The following is a 17,560-nucleotide window of genomic DNA, read 5'->3' as shown; positions in this document are numbered from 1 at the left end:
GACCAGATTGCCACTGATGGAAGATAAGGAGAGGTCTACAAGTTTGCAGTCAACTGAAATTGGGCACCAAGAGTAAGAAGGGGGGAGCATTTTTTTGCCTCTCTCACCCGACTGTAGCATGTGGCCCTAATCTTCTGCCCCAGACTTACTTAAGAGTGTCCCAAGTGGGAGATGGAATAGCAGCCAGGTTGCCCCTGCCTGTAGTGAGAGACAGGGCTATTATCAACTAGATGTGAGAAGCTATCTGGGGATAGATGGCTTGCAATATTATGTTGTAGGGGTAATTGTTAACCCTGTATATGTGAGGGATTGGATATGTCGAATGCCTGAGGTGAGGTCTAGCTGCAGGATATTTCCAACAGCAGGCCATTAGTGCATTCTGGTTGGGATGGAGGCTCCCTTTTGGTTATATGGGGATGGGGATGTTAGGCAACCTCAGCAAGACATGGGCACAGGTACTTATATCCCTGGGACTATGGGAAGGAACATCAGATGGGCCATTGCAGGGGAAGAAATACCTCCTATGGAGATATTGATTTCTGACCCATCCTAGGAACACCATCCTGGGGGCCAGATAGCCAGATTGCTAGATTACTTCACCTCAGGGTGCTCAGGATAGTTGATGCCAGGTCTATGTGCAATAACATTGCCTCTGCTGCCAACTTGGTAGTGGATGAAGCAACAGACCTGGCATGTACTACTAAAACCTGGCTAAGCAAAGATGATGATGTTACTTTGACTGAACTCTGCCCAGCTAGGTTTCAGTTCTCTCAGCAACATCAATGCCAAGACCAGAGAGGAGGGGGAGCTTTGATTATGAGTAGGGTTACCTGATATCTGAATAGGCAAAGGAGGACACAGACAGTTGGAAAGGAGGACAAATGCAGCGAAAGGACAACACACTGTTTAAATTTCTTGGCACCCATAACAAAAATTACAGTGAAAAACTGCAAAAAAAAAAAAAGTACTTAGGCCTACATGTATATGAAATTTCTTTTTCCAGCACCAGAAAGATGGGTTTTTCAATGGCAGAAATGTGCTAGAGCTGGTTAGGAGACAAAAGCCTTCAGCGTGTATACCAGATAAATTATCCAAAGTGTATAAAGGTACTTCCAATCAATGTTGGAAATGTGGAAAACATGAAGGGTCATTTTACCATGCATGGTGGACTTACAAAAAAGCAAAAAATATATTGGATACAAATACATACAATGATACAAAGACTTTTAAAGACTAATATTCAGATGAAACCAGAACATTTTTTTTACTGGGAGTTATGGATAACTTATTAGAAAAGGCATATGGAAGACTGGTTTTGTACATGGTAACTGCAGCAAGATTATTATATGCACAAAGATGGAAAAATATTGAAATATCCACGGGGGGTGGGGGGTTCTAAATGTTTTTATGGCCTAGCTGACAGTTTTAGCTTTCCTGGGAAAGTGTTTTGTAAAGGGGAAAATTGCCCAATTTAACACTACATAGCTTCCCATTGTTTTCCCTGGGAAGATGCAATTGAGTTAGGGGCTTTTATCTTGGCTCCAAAATTTCTCGCTCATAGGTATTCAGTGTATATCCACACACATATAGGAAAGACGTCAAGGTCAAGATTGTGCATTACTAGCTTAATGCAGATGCTTGCAACTTTTTTCAACTTGGAGAACTAAAATAACATGATCATGATCATGATTATCATTTTGAAATCTGAGGCCACAAAGAGGTTGGATATGATGACAGCACCAGAGGGCAAGGCTGGAAATATTTGGCCATTTTCAAAGGTGTGTGTGTGTGAGCGCCCGCACGCCCATGCACGCACCTTCAGGTCACTCTTGGCTCCTGGCAACCATCTGGACTAGTCCCTGCAGTTTTCTTGGAAAGATTTTCAAAAGTGGTTTGCCCTTGCCTTCTTTCTAGAGCTGAGAAAGAGCAACAAGCCCAAAGTTACCCAGTTGGCTTCATGCCTAAGGCAGGACTGGAGCTAACTATCTCCCAGTTCCTAACCTGGTATCTTAACCACTACGCCAAACTGGCTATCTTAGAAAGTATTAGAGGGATTAAATTCCAAATAGATGTCTCAAGCCTTGCAGTGGTTTACCACACCTAGTTTGCATTTTATCTGTGGGATTCTTTTGAAACTGTGGTACCCAATGAAGAAGATAGAGTTCTCTGTAATATGAATTCTGCCACTTATTGGCTTGACCCATTCCTTTCCTTGTTCCTTTGGGTGGCCAGGCTGGGTGTGAGTGACTGGATACAAGAAATAATCAAATCAGTGAATACAAAAATATTGAATGTAGGAAAGACCACTGTTTTAAAATATTCCTGTATCTGTGTCTATTTTTTTTCCAAAAGTCAACTTTGACACTAACAAATAACAGTCAGTCCCACATCCTGAACTATCATCAACCTTATATCCTTTACCAATTCTTTCAATCTTTCATTATAAATAATAAAATCAATAATGCTATTTTTCCATTTCCATATGTACTGTATCTATGAAAAGACTTGGCTTAAATCACTTATTTGAAACACACAGTTCTTCTGCATAAATGCTTATTAAGTAACTACTGTTTTCATGGAAGAAACATTAACAATCTCAGATATGCAGAAGACACCACTTTGATGGCTGAAAGCGAAGAGGAACTGAGGAGCCTTATGATGAAGGTGAAAGAAGAAAGTGCAAAAGCTGGCTTGCAGCTAAACCTCAAAAAAACCAAGATTATGGCAACCAGCTTGATTGATAACTGGCAAATAGAGGGAGAAAATGCAGAAGCAGTGAAAGACTTTGTATTCCTAGGTGCAAAGATTACTGCAGATGCTGACTGCAGTCAGGAAATCAGAAGACATTTAATCCTTGGGAGAAGAGCAATGACAAATCTCGATAAAATAGTTAAGAGCAGAGACATCACGCTGACAACAAAGGTCCGCATAGTCAAAGCAATGGTATTCCCAGTAGTAACATATGGCTGAAAGAGCTGGACCATAAGGAAGGCTGAGAGAAGGAAGATAGATGCTTTGGAACTGTGGTGTTGGAGGAAAATTCTGAGAGTGCCTTGGACTGCAAGAAGATCAAACCAGTCCATGCTCCAGGAAATAAAGCCAGACTGCTCACTTGAGGGAATATTAAAGGCCAAACTGAAATACTTTGGCCACATAATGAGAAGACAGGACACCCTGGAGAAGATGCTGATGCTAGGGAGAGTGGAGGGCAAAAGGAAGAGGGGCCGACCAAGGGCAAGGTGGATGGATGATATTCTAGAGGTGACGGACTCGTCCCTGGGGGAGCTGGGGGCGGTGATGACCGATAGGAAGCTCTGGCATGGGCTGGTCCATGAAGTCACGAAGAGTCGGAAGCAACTAAACGAATAAACAACAAAAACTGTTTTCATTCATTGCTGGGTCTCCAAATGGCCTAACCACTTTTTTTGTATGTTCTTTCCTTGTTTCCACCCATCCATTCATGTCACCTAAGAGGATAATTTTTCACCTGGATTACATTCATTCACAATATTGCAATTTTACCAGAAACTCATCTCTGCTTTTTTCATTATCACTGTTCACAAGAGCATAACATGCAACTATCAGCAACCCATAGAGGTTTACTCCTAACCATGATGTCATCATGACAAAAGCTCTGCACTCTCATACCTTCAGGGTAACATCACCATGTACATTTCTTCACTTTCCTCTCTCTGCATATGCCTATGCATTAACCATTGGATTCCTTCTTTAATATGCACTGAAAGATGACACGAATTAATGTATTCATTAATTATTAATTAATAACTAATTCATCATTTCTGACATCCATTTTAGCTCTTTCATTCATAATTAAATCTACACTTCACTCCCCTGTATGTATTCATCAATTCCACTGCTCAAGATTAGGCTACCCTCATTCAGATGTATTACATTTTCCTCCTTATTCTTTGTTCACAGACACGTAGCTTAACTATTTTTCTCTATTTATATTCATTACCATTCATTTTTCTTACATTTCATATTGCCATCTTCCATATGATCCCTGTACTGAAATACAATCTTCACTGGTTACCAGTTGCTTACTGGGAACAATTTAAGATGTTAGGATTAACATTAGAAACCCTACACGCTGGTATATAAAGCTTGTTCATTCTTTTCACTAAGTGGAAAAACAGTCAGCAACTTATTTTTGTCTGAACCTAGGATCCTGACTTGTGTCTGCCTCAAAAACAAGGATTATAAATTAGTAACAAGACTGGGCTTTATATGGGTACATGAATTTCTAGCATGTTTGGAAGCAATACATCAAGTTTTTAGATAAATAGAATCTATCTATTAAAGCTTAAAACCACAGTCCAAAATCTGTATATAATAAGGAAATTTGGGAAATTTGAAAGCACATGAGAATGCTTCTGAGTATCTACTAGTGATGGCATCACAACTACATGCTAATGTGTTAATGTAATGCTGAGTTATATACAGTATTAGCATTGCACACAAATGATCCCAATATATTGGGGCGGGAGAATATTCCTGATACAATCATAATTTAAACTAGATACATTTCAGCTCTGTGAAAGATTTCAGGTCAGAAGTCACACAAAATGTCATCTGATGTGTAATCCTGTAACAGTGACCAAGTAAGGAACCCCACCCATTTTACAGTGATTTGATCCATCATTTTCCCAGATTTCATTAAAAAGTCATAAAAAGAAAAGAACACTCACCCATTTTTATTCTGGTAAACAAATGGTTCGACATCTAGATATGGTATGCATTTCAATTTCAGTAAAGAACTGTACAAAGACATGTTAAACCAGTCACCAACCATTTTTGCTAACATGACAGCTAGCATGATGAGTAACAAGGATTGTACATCATTTGTGATCTCTACCTAAATGTGGAGGGAAAAGAAAAAATATATTACTAGAAATAAATGTATCAAAGATATCAATAGCCTTTAAAACTGAATTATAACTACAGTGTGATTTTTAAACAATTATTACCATCAAATCACTTAAACTACTGTATGTCAACTGGAGAAAGAATATGGCACACAAGTAAAATGTTTTAAGCCAGATTTCTTCATCTGGTGATTTCTCCATCTGGTAGAATATTGCGTGTTCTGATTGACAAGGGTTTTCAGCAGGTCAGGCTAAGATCTTTTATTTAATACTAATCTAGAGAGGCCTACAAATGTACCGTTGACCTTTCACTTGCAAAACATACACTTTACACTAGTGGTAAAGTGGATGGTGAAGTAGGAAGAAGTCACTTAATAGTTCAACTCTAGCAGCCATTCTGGACAGTGTCTGCAACGACTAGTCCTACCTGTAAAAGTGATAGAGATCTCTTCAAACTTTGTGTTAAGACTAGTCAATTACAGCTACAAGGCTGGTTCCCCTCTTTACTATTTCAGCGTAGCATGTGTCAATCCATTGGCAGTAGCGTCACTGACTATCACAGATGATCACAGCTGCTGTCAAATAGGAGCTCTTGAGCCAGTATAGACTTGATGAAGAAAGAGCTGTGAGCAATATCATCCATCAACATTTTAAGAGCAGATGCAGAAGATGGAAGGCAAGAAGGCAACAATTAGAAATGGAGAGATAATCCTTTCCTCTGTGCTATTGCCTCAAGTGAAATCATTCTCTCCTAAACTGCAATTTACCCATGGAGAGAGGAACATATAATTATCCATGTGATATATACCATTCTGCTATAGGACAAAGAGCAGCTTCAGATGACCTATATTCATCTGAAATTAGAACAGAGTGAAAAGTGAAGTCAATTTTCCCCTTCCAGTGCCATCCTAATCCAAATCATGGAGAGCCATTGCTGCTTTTAATTGTTCATAAAAAGAAAAATAAACAGTGAGAGATCCTATTGAAAGATTGCTCCTATCAGTTTTGGCTCATGACACTCATGACTTTACCTCTTAAAACCAAATTTAGATGAAAATGCAATCTAACTTTTTTTATTAATAGTTTGGATGCTACTCAGTAAAATAACCATGCACATTTATAACACTAGCTACGTAATAATGTAACTTGCAATTCTGGGATGATACCTTAATGCACAGTAACCCTATTAAATAGAAAATGTGGAGCTGGTGAGATTGGAGTTTTAACATTTGGCCCCACTGACACCACATAGAATCCCAGAACAGCTCTCTATGAAACCCCATCTCCCAATGCAGTATTCCTACTCTGGATTTTAGTCATTCAGAGGAAGTCTGGAAATAGTGTGTTCAACTGAATGTGCTTAAACGCCTTTCTATAATCAGGTGCCCTTCCTTCTCAAGCTTCCTGATCAGCTGAGAATTCTAAGTACATTCAAAATGTACTCCTAAAAACTTTTTTCAGACCTTAGCAGTGAATGCATGCATGCATGCAAAAAAAAAAAAGAATAAAGAGCCTACAAATGAAATTGTTGAAGACAGTCCTTGCATAAGATCTTCTGCCCTTCTTTACATATCTCACTTCTTGAATATGCATACTTAAGCATATTCAATAGACAGAGGCTGACTGCACATGACAAATTAAAAAAATAAATAACAGGAAAGCTTGATCAGGAATTTTATTGCACAGGGAAGGTGATTTAAGCTTTTCTTCCTGTACTGCAATCTTGATCAGTCAAGTTCCACAAATCTCCTTTTTTGAAATGACAAGTTAACTCTGCACTTAATAACAACTACTGGGGGGATTTTAACCAGGTCTGCAAGGCCAACAGAGAAGTTTAATTATCACTTCTTCCTGGGCCAGTCATAATGCTGTATGCATCCTCCCAATCTTAACCCCAGGTTTAAAGTGCCTACACCAATTGCTTATCTGGGATTCTTCTAGAGGGTTGTTTTAAAATTATGTCCTAGTGCTTGGGGTTTTTTTCTCCAGGCATGTCATCTTTTCTAAAGCAGAAATGCTCTTTCTGGACAGGAATCTCAAAACAGGCAAATGTCTATAGTTTAAGAAACTAGTTAAAGCAGCTTCTGGGAGAGCATCAGTAATGGAGGCATTGCAGCAGTCAGGAGGAAGGTGAGTGCGGGGTTGGCAGTGCCTCCCTCCCACAGTAGCTGATAACACAAGAAAGGGAAGAGGAAGTGGCCAGCAAACATACAGTCAGAGATGCTCCCACAGAGTTGGGGGCTTGACTGTGCCTGGGAATGCAGCAGAGATTTTATTCCTGCCTGAACAAACAGAGATTTTATTTCCTTTACCAATTTATAAAAGCTAAATTGATGTCATTGAACAAGCCCTGATTTATCAAAGAGAGAGTTGATTTGGAAAACTATTTCAAACCCACTTATCTCACACATTAGTTTGTTGTATTTCCCCCATTGTTTGGATGTATTTCAGTGCCAGTTAATTTTCCATTATTTGGAATATATTCTCAGTTAAGAGCAAATAATAAAATAAAAATATTTTCCTCTGGTTATCCCTCACTCAATAATTGTATATATTGTTTCCTTTGGGGCTTAGGAGAAGATTGCTCCAATAATGGTGAACACTGCTTCATCCCCAGTTACTAGGTCTTGTTCTATTGGAGCTATTACTTTGGGCCTTGACAGACAGAATGTGTGCTAGGAAGAAGAGCGAAAATACATTTTTTTCACACTATATTGAATTTTTTAAATGCCTTCTTTTCCTAAAGTTCAAATGTGGTAACCATATTTATAAGGTATAATTATAACTTTGGATGAGGTAGAAAACACATGTTTGACTTTAGTCTATATTACCTTAACATTGGAGGGTAAACATAATTAGCAAACCCATGCATTCTGGAAAAATGTTATATAAAACTCTACATTCTCACTAAACTGTTTTAGGTAGATGTACTTTCCCATGAAATTATACCTTTTTGTTTTCTTGCTCATGAAAACCAAACAGTTCCATTTTGAAGTTGTGCTGGTTTGTGCTGAACACAGCCAGAAAAGCACTTAATGTCACCAACAGATGTTTTGCTTTGTTTTTTGTAGCAGATGGAAGCTTTTTCTTTTTCTATCCCAGGAGGAAGTGCCAACAGGGTTGTGATCCAGCCATGACATCATAAACTGGGACAGTTTACTCTTGAGTATCAAACTTTTATCACTACTATGTGATCTTGCCATAGACTGCAGATATTTATGACACCAGCTGTACTACTCTTATACCCACACTGAGTGCTGATACCCTGCTCCTATCAATCCTATATTTTTATTCTATATATGGTCAAGCTTAGCAAAAGAGTGAACTCTTCTGTCTTTTACCACAGTAATAACCTCAGTGGAAAGTTTATACCTTATCTGAATTAGATTTTGCCATTGCTTGTCAGTATTTCGACATAAGTAATATGCATACATCTGGAATATCTATGGAAGCTGAAAATTGTACCAGTTGGAAATATAAATTAGAGATTTTTCCCTCTAGAAAATTACTTCCCTCTTGTTGCATTACTACTTCGACATGGTGGAAGAACTCAAAATCTTCAAAAGGACTGAGAGCAATGCCAATGAGAGCTCCTGATAGGATCACCCTTGTTAAGATCAAAGGAGGGGGGTGTTAAGCTAAGGAATCCATAGCATGAGGACAGGTAGAGTTCTGCAGGTATAGTCTATCCGTTCAGTTGTGTTCAACTCTCAGTCACTTTGTGGATCGATGCTTTCCATGCCTGTCTATCTCTTACAGCTTCCTTTAGTTCCATCAAAGTAATTCCAGTGTCCCTTCTGATGGTGTCAATCCAGTGAGTCCTAGGGCGGCCCCTTCTTCTTTTACCACTGACCAATCCCAGCATAATTGTCTTTTCAAGGGAGTTGGCTCACAAAACATGACCAAAGTATGACAGTTTTTGTTTGGTGGTCTTGGCTTCCAGGGATATTTTTGGTTTGACTCTGTCTAGGACTTCCTTGTTGGTAATCTTCACTGTCCATGAGATGTGTAGTCATAGTCTCCAGCACCACAATTCAAATGCATCTACCTTTCTCCTATCTGCCTTCCTCAAAGTCCAAGTTTCACAAGCATATGTAGCTATTGGAAATATGATCATATTAACTAGTCTGCATTTGGTTGGGAGGCTGATATCTTTATTCTTCCAGATGTTACTTATACTGGTCATTACTGTTCTTCCAAGCTCTATACGTCATCTGATCTCTGGGCTGCAGTCACCCTTTTGATCAGTTTTAGAGCCAAGGAAGTTAAACTCCTTTACTGCTTCAATGACCTGCAGGTATAAGGGAAGCTAACTTGCCCAGAAGTAGTAGCTTCAAAATCATGCCCAGAAGAAAATGACAATCTACTTCTGTGTTGTTGCCCAAAAAATCTGTATAAACATAGTTGAAATGTTTAAATCAGCCTGGGTGCCAAATAATAAGACCCCAAAGTTGCAAGACACTCTTTTATTTACTGGGGAAGAATGTGTACCTTTCATAAGTAGATATGGATGGCATGGCATAGACAAATCAAAGTAGCAAAGAAGTCTGGTTACAGTCACTCTAAAGGAATAGATTCCTTTAGAATCTATTGTACTGTACTGAATCTATTGCACAGTACTGAAAGAAGAGATTCACATACACATAAAACATGGAATGTGAAAAGGATGAACCAAATAGATTTGAAATTGTCAGAAATGAAATGATGCATACTAAACTGGTTGTTTGAGGGATAAATGAATTTAAGTGGACCAGAATGGACCTGATATATGATTACCTGATAACAGAAATAGACACAGGAATGGAGAAATGGATTGGCAATTATATTCAAAAACAGCATCACTAAATACTGTATGTGCTGGTTATACCCAGCATATAACAGGATCATGTCAGTTAGAATTAATGGACATCCAATGAACATCAATTTTATACAAGTATATATACAAGCAGTAGAGGAAGACATTGAGGAATTTTGTGGCAAATTGTAAGAGGTGCAATCAAGAAAGGACATGGTACTATTACTCAGTGATTAGAATGCAAAAGTTGGAAAATGGAGAAATCTGGAATTACTGGAACATTTGGACTGGGTAATGAAATAAGGAAGGAGATGGGCTTATAGGGATTTCTGAAGAGATTATTTGTTTATTGCCAAAATCTGCTTCAAGCAAAATAAGCTCAGGTTCTACAAAGGGACATCAGCAGATGCTCAACACTGGAATCAAATCAACTACATAATGGATAACAGAAGATGAGTAAATGCAATCCTATCAGCCAAAACATTTCCAAGTACAAATTATGGAACAGACAATGAACTACTGATGTCAAATATACAGATTAAGCTTAGAGAATTAATGAAAGGAGGAGCAAGAGTGGAATAGTATAAGTCAGGATGAATATAAGGAAGAGATTCAGCACACTTTCCTAATGTGAAAAAGAACATGAGTAGTTATGGGAAGAGCTAAGAAATACTGTTGTGAAAGGTGAAGCTGAAAATAATATTCCCAAAATTTCAAAGTGGATCCAAGTGGCTTTCAGAATAAGCTATCATGACAGCCTAAGAAAAACAGAAGATAAAAGCTTCAGGCAATGTAGAATTCCAAAGTTATGCTAGGAAGGTCAAGAAATGATATCTCAACCAAAAATATCAACAAATAAAGGATAATAACAAGAAAAGAAAAAAGAGCTATTTTTAAGATCAGAGAAATATACAGCTAAGTTGGGAATACAAGAATAATCATGGAAGACACCCAATAGAGGCAAGGAAGATTAAAGGAAGATGGAAATACTATACTTAAAGGGATTATAAAATAACAGAAACATTTGAGAGAAAGTTTTCAGGAATCTATCCCTAAGTGCTAACAGCTCCATGTCAACATAGAACAAGAATGTGTTATCTAGGGATTGGATAAAATCAACTATATACCCATGCTGAAGAAGTGAGATGCAAGAGAATGTGTGCAATTTACCATACCATAACACTAATTCCTTGTGCAAGCAGAGTTTTGCTTAAGATCATACAAAGAAGACAGAGCCATACATGGAGAAAGAAATGGCAAATGAATCAGCAGACATGAAATCTGATAGCTAACATAAAAAAAGATTGTGGAGAGACTATGAGACCATGAAGAATAGGCTTGCATTTGTTGTATTGACTGTGCCAAAGTCTTAGGTTGTTTGATAGAATGTGGCATACATTAAAACTAATGGAAGTGCCTGAACATCTGATTATTCTTCTAAAGAAACTTTACCATGAACAAGAAACTACAATAAGAATTAACCTTGTAGAAATTTGAAAGTTTGAATTGGTTTGGAATAGGAAAAGGAGTAAGACAAGGATCCATGTTGTTTATTCGTTCAGTCACTTCTGACTCTTCGTGACTTCATGGACCAGCCCACGCCAGAGCTTCCTATCGGTCATCAACACCCCCAGCTCTCCCAGGGACGAGTCCGTCACCTCTAGAATATCATCTCTCCATCTTGCCCTTGGTTGGCCCCTCTTCCTTTTGCCTTCCACTCTCCCTAGCATCATCACCTTCTCCAGGGTGTCCTGTCTTCTCATTATGTGGCCAGTCCCCATAATTGTTGAATTTATATAAGAATGGAATTAGTGACAGCTGAAATCAAAATAAGAGGGCAAAGCATGAACTACAGTATTTCAGATAGGCAGACGACACCACTTAGTTATCTGAAAATAAAGGATACTTAGAAGAGTTTATCATAAAGTAAATATGGAAAATGGTAAATCTGGGTTAATGGTAAGAAGATTAAGATCAGCCACCATGTTGATAGTGAAGAAATAAAGGTGTAGATAGTTTTGTTTTCTTGGGTTCAAGAATAGATAAAGATGGAAAGGGTACTGGAGAAGAAACGAGAATACTAGTCCTAGGCAGGAAAGCAAATGAAGACAAGATCATAAAGAATAAGGATACTTCTATGACTACAAATATCAGTACCATTAAAGCAAAGATGTTCCATTGGTACTGTATGGCTATAAAGGTTAAGTATTGAGAAAGGGCAAGAGAAAGCAGATAGATGCTGTGAACTATAGATTTGGAAACTGTTACTAAGAGTAACATGGGCTGCAAAAATAGCCAGTTTTTCTATCTTGGACCAAATAAAATTGACTGCTCTCTTGAGGCAAAGATCAAGAAGCAGATCACATATGTTGGGCCTGTGATACAAGATGGACTAGAAAAATATATTGGTTAGGTTGAAGGAAACAGAAGACTAAGATAACAGAAAATGTGAATTGATAGGATCAAAGAGAACATCTACAGACTATCACCAGATACAGTTGAGATGGTGGATATTTGTCCATGCTGTCCATAAAGGTGAGGCCCAACTAGGTTCATATCCCTGTTCAACAAGTGTCTCAATTTGTGTTTCTCATTCTTTGACTCATTACTGAGTTTGATTCTTTTTAAATGCTTCCCATCACATGTGTCTGTCTTCCTATATTTTCTGTTTATGTCCTCTTCTTGTCTTGCTACTCCTGCACAAGTTCACAGGTTGCTAGTTCTCTTTAGTTTCTTCCCAGAAGAATATAAAAAGTTTCATAAACCATTCACACTGCACCTTTGACAAAGCTCAAGGGAAATAGTAAAATGCTGCTACATTTTTAGGTAGTAATTTAAATAGCAATCCTTACAGCTGCAGAACTGCATTCCACAGGAAAGTAGTGATAATCTACTGGTGCAGATGGCAATAACTGGCTTTAGATGATAAAACAGAATGAGGAGCAAATGAGCTGGAGAAAAACATTATAAATCTCAAGAGCCAAATACATTTGTAGCCAAAAATAACAGCTGGAAAATTGGCCTTCTTTGCACAAGAGAAAATCAAGGGTCAGTTGGCAAAGCTATCTTCACTTTCTCTTGCAATAGTTCTGCTGTTGTACTCAAACAGATTGAGGATAAAATGTTATACTTAAAAAAAAGACATCATAAAGCCAATGGGACTAGTTTCTGAGCAGACATGTAGGATTCTCTTAAATTTTCTCTATAGAAATGGTTACTTGCTTTAAAAAGATACTAGCAACTGTCCTCACAATGAGTAAGTTTAAAACTGTGATTAAAGAACTGGGCATGAGAGGGGAGGATGGTGGCTTGCACATACTTGTAAACCGTTTGGCTTAGTATGTCATGCAAACACAACTGTAGACTACTTAGCATTTTAAATAGTATTGTTTAAACATCACATCAAATTAAATTGAAAGGAAATATTTATCTTTTTGTTGCATTTTGGAGCACAGATCCCAAAGTATTGTAAAGCTTAGAAGTGGTGAACATTATAGAACCACAGGCACTAGATGTTTTAATTTGCCATATTCTTTCCTAATTTAATATGCATCTGAGCAAATAATGAAGATAAGCTGTATTCTTGCCAAGGAAGTCTTCCAGACTGGCCTCACTAAGCCACTGCTATGGCAATACAAAGCCTGTCTGCATTAGTGATTTACTGCCATAGCAAGAGCTGGCTTATGCTATAAATTATTACTCTGAAAGTCTTCTGGAAAAGCCCTGAATGACCACAATTTCTATCCCTTCATGTGTCTGTTTTCACCCAAAGGGAGAAAAGTGGGACAGGAGATGATTTCAATGACATTGGGGGGAGTAGCCTACACTTCCTGCATTATACTTCAGCTACCTTTGTAGAGGATTAGAAAATGGGAATAAACTAGATATAATTAAATGTGCCACATAGCTTAACCAAAAACTAAATCTTCCTTCAAAAAGCAACTCCTATAGAATCAACTTTCAGGAAAGTATATGAAGCAGTAAATATTATTTTCATTTTCTTTTTCCTTCCATGTTATTGTAGTGATAACAGAGGGAGGTGTTTCTACTTCCAATAAAACCTTATGATAAGAACAAAGCACCACCAGTCTCTGTAAACTTAACTGAGGAATCTCTACATATTCTAACAAACAAACAAGATCAACAGAAACAGTATAACAAATGCAGGTGAAAGTCCTCTACAACACTCATGCCTAAATCCTGAGATAGTCAATCCATATGACCTATCTGTTAGGTCAAGGAATGCCCATTTACTCCAGAGTACAGTGGTATGCTTTTCCTTTTCAGAATTATCAGCATATCCACTTCCTTATCTCAAGCACACTTCACAAGGAAATTTCTGTTTCAAGCCTCCTGTTTCATAGATTTAGAAAGATCAGGAGGCAGGGGAGGCATGGCCAGTTGTCTTCCACACTTAAAATGCCTACTTCCAATTTGTAATCTCATTTTCTTCAAGGCAGGGTAATTATTTGTGCAGAGGGAAATAAGCAATCAAATTCTGTAGTGGGAGAGACAATGGTAAGGATGACATGACTTCAAATAGTTCATAATTTCTAAGCCCCTACCTGTAGGAGGAGAGCCATGTTAGTCTGTCATAGGCCAAAATCAGAAATCTGGTAGCACGTGTTCAGACTAACAAATGTTATTTAAGAGGCATACGGTTTTGCAAACTGTAGCTCACTTCATAAGATTCATGGTGTGGTTAAACAGATGTTTGATAGGGGTGGTGCAAGATGGGAGTGGAGACAAAGAGTGGTTATATAGATACAGGCAGTGGTGTCCTGGTAAAAGTTTAACAACCGCTCTCTGGAAAAAGAAAATCCAGTGCCTGCCGGCATCACATTGCCAGCTCTATTGTCACTGCCACCGCTAACCCCCGAACAGCTGATCGGCATGCCAGCAGTCATGGCTCAGCACTGCTCTCAACTGGCTTGCAAGAGTCAATTGTTACATTTTCTGGAATTTTGCAAACTGGTATGAGCTGGACACAAGTTACATGTGACACAGATGACATTAAAAAATTTAAGGGTATCTCGGAAGGTCTTAACAAACATAATGTATTTTTAACAAAATATACTTCCTAATTGATGAGCAACTTGTAATTTGTCTTACATGTACCCTGCATCTGCATAACTACCCTTTCTTTCCCCCACCCCGTCTCATTCTTAAATAAACCTTACATCAGTTATCTACACCAAACATCTGACGAAAGAAACTATAGTTCATGAAAGCTTCCGCCTTTTAATAAGATGTGTTAGTTTGAAGACTCCTTCTGATTTAAAGCCCCTACAGTTATTATCTGACTTATCCCATTGCACAAAGCTTTGATGCAGTCAGTCTGGTTATGCTTCAGTGTACTGAGCAAAAAGAGCCAATTGTAGCTCATTTAGCAAAAATTAGTTAAATATCCATGGTGGATATCATCATGAATCAGTTACCCAGACAATGAAATGATGCAGGGGTAAAACCAATGAAACATTTTTTTACTGAATAGAAAAAAGAAACAAAACTGGGATTAACAAGAAGGGATGAGGGAAAGAAACAAATGGAAAAACTTGGATACATATGCATTTTAAAGATACTATCAAAATACTTTAAAGTTGCTATTTACTGATTTCTATGCCACCTTTCATTCAGGAGCTTGAGGATTGGTATGTCCTTAGAAACATAAATGTTGGTTGAATGCTGTGGAAATGAGTTATTTAAGTGCACATAAGAAGAAACAAAGCCAAGAATAGATGCTAAATGAATATGGACTAAATATAAAAATAAGTGACCAGTGCAAAAGAACTACATTGAAGTAGTTTGGTTGTATTAAAAAGAATAAATGTGGAAGACATGAAATGAAGGAAGAGTGAATGGATCAAGAGAAAATAGAGGATTGAGAAAATTGTAGTTGGATTCTCAAAAAAAAAAAGAAATGAGGTTTAAAAAACATATAGCAATGTATGAAGTGTTGTATAGACAAGATGGAATGTAAGTTTCTAAGGACAGAAAAATATAGAGAAATATAGCAAATGGAATTGGTGTAAATTAGGTTTAGCTGTATCTATTTCTTATCTCATGCCTTAATTCTTTAGCTTTTCTGTACTTTGCACACTGTTATCCCAAAACAGGAATATCATATTTATGTAGGAAATGGAATCCATAACAGTTATCAACAACTGAGCCCTTAAGACATGTGTAGGGAACATTTTTGGTTCCAAGGGTTGCACAAGTAGAATGAAAGTCATACCCCCGTGCACATTCATATACCTGCATGCCCCTTCCTTTGCATCCATGCATGGATTGCTTAGCCAAACCTCATATCTCTTCATCTCTCTTCCCCCTCCTTCTCAGTAATCCAGAATGTGTCATTGGGAAGAAGGTGGCAGCAGTAAGACTTCCTCTTTTCTTTAAGTGATCTATTGCATATTGCTGTTTTCCTCTTTTTGAACAACTTCCCTGAAATGATGGACTCAATGGAGTGTTGAGTGGGTTTGGCAAATACTTAATGACAGGGCCCTTCAAGGAACTCCATGGCTTTACTCTATTCATTTGGCTGCACAGACTTCTGCTCAGTATATTGTTGAGAATTGTGTATTTAAACCAATGATGTAACAGAGCTGAGGTACATTTTACTCATTGTTGATTTAGGAGGATATAGAATAGGTCCTTACAAATCAAAGGAAGTATCAGTTCTACTACTTTCAGGAAAGTACGGAAGTTGATGGTCAAGTGTCAGCATGAAAAAGATAAATGAAAAAGCAGGCAAAAAGCTGTGGGGTCTGTTATTTCTATAAAATGTTTTTACTAACCTGTTCACTACCCCTGCGATATCATTTTTCAAATGGGATACTATCTGAAAAGCCAAAACAAACATTCCAAAATTATTTTGGAATCTATCAGACAAAGAAATGTGTTTGTTTACAGTTCAGTTTTTTAACTATGTTGTTGCATTGTCCAAGTCTTTTTACTCTTGTCAAAAATGTATGATGCCTCTGTTTACTTTGGAGGGACATGAACTGAAGTTCTACTTTCCAGTCTAAAAAGGCTCACAAGTGTTATAATCTGCCACCTAGGGGGGGCAGTCATGCAATGCCAGGCTACCATAGTGAACACCAGCTGTTCTTTTATGCTGTTGTCATCATTTTCGGGTTCTATGGTTATTGAGTTGTTTCTGACCTTTTCATTGGAAGTGAACTGCACTGAACATAGCTTTCCACAGATTCTGAACAATGTTGAAACAAAGGTTTTGTTTTGCTCTTCAGATATAGCATTTTCTTTCCAGAAAAAAATGAGATTGAGATTAGGTTTCAATTGTCTTAAAGCCCAAATAGATCCTTTGGTTATTTCATTGGCAGGATATAAGTAGTCCAAGGTAAACAATGTTTATATTCTCTTTCAAGAGAGTATTGATAACTTAATTGCTGTATAAAAAACCATTTTATTATTGGAAAGACAGTGTCTTCTCATTTTAGATTTTACAAAGCAGAGAAATACACTGAGGAGACATAATTGTTTGAATCTGATTTCACTGTCAAATCACAGGCTGAAATAAGGAGAGCTATTGGCTCTTCAGACCCATGGAGCAGTGAAGACTTGCTCTCTTAAGAACATTCTCTAAATCCATAAAGATGTTGATTATGACAACCAAGAATCTGGTTCCAACTTCTCTGGGTCTGAAATGCCACAGATGGCTACTTCTCTTAATCATCTAGTCTTAGGCCTTCTCCCAAAACCCCCTATAATATCTCTGTCTGTAATGCCTGTTCAAAGGTATAAAAATGTTTATCTGGTAACCAATGATCAGTTTAGGAAATCTGATATTCTTACAAATCCTTGCATTTGGTCAGAATTTAGGGCAATTCTAGATATCATCAAGCAGGTTACAAAAATC

At 37.8% G+C, this 17,560-nt stretch overlaps 1 protein-coding gene across 1 annotated transcript in view; it reads right to left on the bottom strand.

Annotated features, from left to right (window-relative positions):
- Positions 1–17,560, bottom strand: part of LOC134494223 (chloride channel protein C-like) — an 89,107-nt gene that overhangs the window by 36,374 nt on the left and 35,173 nt on the right. Inside the window, exon 12 of the mRNA XM_063299271.1 lies at positions 4,710–4,876. Within this exon, the coding sequence (XP_063155341.1) occupies positions 4,710–4,876 (167 nt within the window). The remainder of the gene's footprint in view (positions 1–4,709; positions 4,877–17,560) is intronic.

The sequence above is a fragment of the Candoia aspera genome, chromosome 3 (assembly GCF_035149785.1).
Source record: "Candoia aspera isolate rCanAsp1 chromosome 3, rCanAsp1.hap2, whole genome shotgun sequence".
Classification (NCBI taxonomy): domain Eukaryota; kingdom Metazoa; phylum Chordata; class Lepidosauria; order Squamata; family Boidae; genus Candoia; species Candoia aspera.
The sequence above is the reverse complement of the archived record's forward strand: the minus strand, read 5'-3'. Positions and strand labels throughout refer to the sequence as shown.